At 61.1% G+C, this 5,000-nt stretch overlaps 1 protein-coding gene across 1 annotated transcript in view; it reads right to left on the reverse strand.

The window, feature by feature from the left end:
- LOC116938319 (dmX-like protein 1) overlaps nt 1–5,000 on the reverse strand; it is a gene marked incomplete at its 5' end in the record, with an annotated part of 85,820 nt that overhangs the window by 73,096 nt on the left and 7,724 nt on the right. Inside the window, 2 exons of the mRNA XM_076064298.1 lie at nt 2,188–2,372; nt 4,841–5,000. The exon at nt 4,841–5,000 is cut by the window's right edge and continues 70 nt beyond it. Of these exons, the coding sequence (XP_075920413.1) occupies nt 2,188–2,372; nt 4,841–5,000 (345 nt within the window). The remainder of the gene's footprint in view (nt 1–2,187; nt 2,373–4,840) is intronic.

Consider the following 5,000-nt stretch of genomic DNA (forward strand, 5'->3'; position numbering starts at 1 on the left):
AGAGCCCAGGCCTACTGATGGTATCATAGGCCTTGACCAGGTCAATAAAGCAGAGATGTAGGTCTTGTTGGAATTCCCTACACCTCTGCTGTAGCAGACGGACAGAAAATATGGCATCTGTGCAGGACCGCCCTTTCCTGAAACCTCATTGGGGCTCCGCAAGCCTCTCCTCAGCGTGCCTGGCAAGGCGATGTTGAATAATCCTTGCCAGGACCTTTCCCGGCCTCACACTGAGGAGTGAGATGCCCCTGTAGTTGTTACAGTCTGTGCGGTCCCCCTTCTAAAAGAGGGGGACCACCAGGGCATCCTTCCAATCCTGCGGAACCCATCCAGTGGTCCAGACTGTTGTTATTATGTCATATAGGGCAGTCTGTGCACAAACTCCACCCTCCCTCAGCATTTCGCTTGCGAGATCATCTCTGCCCGGTGCCTTTCCTAGTCTCAGACTCCGGATCGCCTTCAGTACTTCCTTAACAGATGGCACCTCTGCCAGCCACTCACAGGGGGTGACTTTTTCCAATATTTGAGGCACCGCAGCCTCAGCAGGGCCATCCCCACTTTGTGCCACGATGTTTTCCTGGCTGAGGGGTTTCCCCTCCCCCAGGACCTCACAGAAATGCTCAGCAAATCTGCAAACCTGTTCCTGGGGGTCGGAGATTGGGTCACCGTTTTTTCCCCTAATGATGGTAATAGGTGTGGCGCTGCAGGTTACTTTTTTGATGGAGTTAAATGGAGATTTGTGATCACGGGCCACTGAGACAGACTCCATCTGCTCAGTAACCCGCGACCACCACCCATCCTTGCAGCGCCTCACGGCTCTCCGAACCTCCGAGCGAAGGCTGCGGTAAGCCTCCTCATTCTCTGACATGTGATTCTGTAGCTGATGACAGTGGGCCTGTCGCTTTTTCTCAACCATCCTGAACACCTCCTCTGTCAGCCAGGGTCTCTGGGGAGGTCTGGACCACGTACCCAAAGCAGCCATTGCAGCTGCATGAGTCACAGTCCTTAACCTCGCCCATTTACCCTCGACATCAGGAGGAGTGGGGGACGATGCCAACCCCAGCCGCAAACGATGATGAAATTCTCGCTTGCAACTTTCATCAGATAACTGAGACCAGGCCACTTTATGTTGGAATGGGGTCCTGGGTGTACACCCACTACCGGAGTGGAAGAATGGCAGGCGCATCTTGCAGATGACTAGTCGATGGTCAGAGGGCAGATCAGCTCCACGGTAGGTCCTGGTGTCAAGGACATGGGCTCGCATCCGCTGGTCTGTCACTATGTAGTCCGGCAGATGTTCTTGCTTGGACCCGACATGCATCCATGATGTTGCGTGGATGCGCCGATGCCGGAACAGCGTGTTGGTAATTACAAGCCCACGGGCTGCACAAAAATCTACCAGCCTCCTACCGTTGTTATTGAGCTGATCTGGCCCATGCCCTCCAATCACTCCAGACCAGGTGCCAGCATCATGACCAACTCGGGCATTGAAGTCACCCAACAAAATTACTCTATCCCGAGGGGCCACTTTAGCCAGCACCTGTGACAGGAGGTCATAGCAAGCATCTGACTCATCGGCTTTGCCTGCATCCCTCCACGGATGTTCGTCTTCGGTGGGGGCATAAGTAACCACGACCACCACTCCTCGCCTCCGGTTGATGGGAAGGCGAGCCCAAAGTAGCCTGGGGCTTACAGCTTCCCACACCTCACCGCCACGCTCCCACGCCCCCCTTCATTCTTTTGTTCAGAAGAAGAGCCACACCCTGTTGTTTGGCAGTCTGCTGCCCCGAGTAGAGGACTGTCCACCCCTCATGGTGGCAGGAGCCAGAGCCGGTCCACCGGACCCTCCTGAATGCCGCAGAGATCCAGGCGGTACCGGTCCAGCTCCCGACAGAAGAGCGGCAGCCTCTCCTCCGCGGTGAGCGTTCGAACATTCCACGTGGCCACACGAAGTGGCTTTTCGTTGTTTCTGGAGGAGCCCCGAGGGTTGAGATTCAATCTCCTGGCTCCGCCAATTGGGGGTTTGGCCAGGAGACGTCATAGACGCCTGTCCGGCACAGGCTTATTAGTTACATATTTAACTCATGGTTTAGTGGTAATAATTTGAACGTGGAGGGGTTACCGGCCCCTCGCACCCGTCCAGGCACACGCACAGACACACGGCGGTGCCAGGCTAGGTGCGCCCACCTGTACGAGTCGGGGTTGATGTGCTCCCCCTTGTTCCTGGCGGGCCCGAGGGGCGACCCCTCCCCCTCCTCCCCCCCCTCCTCGTCCCCCCCCTCCTCCTCCTCCTCCTCCTCCGAGTCGTCCTCGTCGCTCTCCTCCTCCGAGTCGTAGTCCACCCACGCGTCCACCCCACGGGGGCAGAACGGCTTGGGGGGCGGGGAGGGGGGGCAGGTGGGTCAACGGAGGAGTTTGCGTGCAATCCGTTGCGTGCAATCGGTTGCACACGCAGTGATTGAGGTCGCAGGCAACCAGTTGCACGCCCACCTCGCGACTCTCCCTCCCCCCACCGACGGAACCACCACAACAATCCTCCCCCCACTGACGGAACCACCACAACAATCCTCCCCCCACCGACGACACCACCACAACGATCCTCCCCCCACCAACCGACGGAACCACCACAACAATCCTCCCCCCACCAACCGACGGAACCACCACAACAATCCTCCCCCCACCGACAGACTACCACAACGATCCTCCCCCCACCGACGGGACCACCACAACAATCCTCCCCCCACCGATGGACTACCACAACAATCCTCCCCCCACCGACGGGACCACCACAACAATCCTCCCCCCCACCGACGGGACCACCACAACAATCCTCCCCCCACCGACGGGACCACCACAACAATCCTCCCCCCACCGACGGAACCACCACAACAATCCTCCCCCCCACCGACGGGACCACCACAACAATCCTCCCCCCACCGATGGGACCACCACAACAATCCTCCCCCCACCGATGGGACCACCACAACAATCCTCCCCCCACCGACGGAACCACCACAACGATCCTCCCCCCACCAACCGACGGAACCACCACAACAATCCTCCCCCCCACCGACGGAACCACCACAACGATCCTCCCCCCCACAGACGGAACCACCACAACAATCCTCCCCCCACCGACGGAACCACCACAACAATCCTCCCCCCACCGACGGAACCACCACAACGATCCTCCCCCCCACAGACGGAACCACCACAACAATCCTCCCCCCCACCGACGGGACCACCACAACAATCCTCCCCCCCACCGACGGGACCACCACAACGATCCTCCCCCCCACCGACGGGACCACCACAACAATCCTCCCCCCACCGACGGGACCACCACAACGATCCTCCCCCCCACCGACGGGACCACCACAACAATCCTCCCCCCCACCGACGGAACCACCACAACAATCCTCCCCCCCACCGACGGAACCACCACAACAATCCTCCCCCCACCGACGGGACCACCACAACAATCCTCCCCCCCACCGACGGAACCACCACAACAATCCTCCCCCCACCAACCGACGGGACCACCACAACAATCCTCCCCCCACCGACGGAACCACCACAACGATCCTCCCCCCACCAACCGACGGAACCACCACAACGATCCTCCCCCCACCGACGGAACCACCACAACGATCCTCCCCCCCACAGACGGAACCACCACAACAATCCTCCCCCCACCGACGGAACCACCACAACAATCCTCCCCCCCACCGACGGGACCACCACAACAATCCTCCCCCCACCGACGGGACCACCACAACAATCCTCCCCCCACCGACGGAACCACCACAACAATCCTCCCCCCACCGACGGAACCACCACAACGATCCTCCCCCCACCAACCGACGGGACCACCACAACAATCCTCCCCCCACCGACGGGACCACCACAACGATCCTCCCCCCACCGACGGAACCACCACAACAATCCTCCCCCCACCGACGGAACCACCACAACGATCCTCCCCCCACCAACCGACGGGACCACCACAACAATCCTCCCCCCCACCGACGGGACCACCACAACGATCCTCCCCCCACCAACCGACGGGACCACCACAACAATCCTCCCCCCACCAACCGACGACACCACCACAACAATCCTCCCCCCACCGACGGGACCACCACAACAATCATCCCCCCACCAACCGACGGAACCACCACAACAATCCTCCCCCCACCAACCGACGGGACCACCACAACAATCCTCCCCCCACCAACCGACGACACCACCACAACAATCCTCCCCCCACCGACGGAACCACCACAACGATCCTCCCCCCACCAACCGACGGGACCACCACAACAATCCTCCCCCCACCAACCGACGGGACCACCACAACAATCCTCCCCCCACCGACGGAACCACCACAACAATCCTCCCCCCACCGACGGGACCACCACAACAATCCTCCCCCCACCAACCGACGGAACCACCACAACAATCCTCCCCCCACCGACGGGACCACCACAACAATCCTCCCCCCACCAACCGACAGGACCACCACAACAATCCTCCCCCCACCGACGACACCACCACAACAATCCTCCCCCCACCAACCGACAGAACCACCACAACAATCCTCCCCCCACCAACCGACGGAACCACCACAACAATCCTCCCCCCACCGACGGGACCACCACAACAATCCTCCCCCCACCAACCGACGGGACCACCACAACAATCCTCCCCCCACCGACGGAACCACCACAACGATCCTCCCCCCACCGATGGAACCACCACAACAATCCTCCCCCCACCGACGACACCACCACAACAATCCTCCCCCCACTGATGGACCGACCCCACCAGCCGCGCCCACCTTGACCATGAAGTAATCCCAGATGCTCAGCTCCGGCGGGATGAAGGCGGCGCGTTGGCCGGCACCGGCGCCGGCACCGCCGCCGCGGCCGGCCGGTGCCGGCGGCGCCGGCGGTTGCCGCTGCGGCGTAGCGGTGGGAGCGGTGGCAGCGGTGGGAGCG

This window comes from Petromyzon marinus, unplaced genomic scaffold (assembly GCF_048934315.1).
Source record: "Petromyzon marinus isolate PM22_M1 ecotype Great Lakes invasive population unplaced genomic scaffold, UKy_Petmar_22M1.pri1.0 PM_Scaffold_374, whole genome shotgun sequence".
NCBI lineage: Eukaryota > Metazoa > Chordata > Hyperoartia > Petromyzontiformes > Petromyzontidae > Petromyzon > Petromyzon marinus.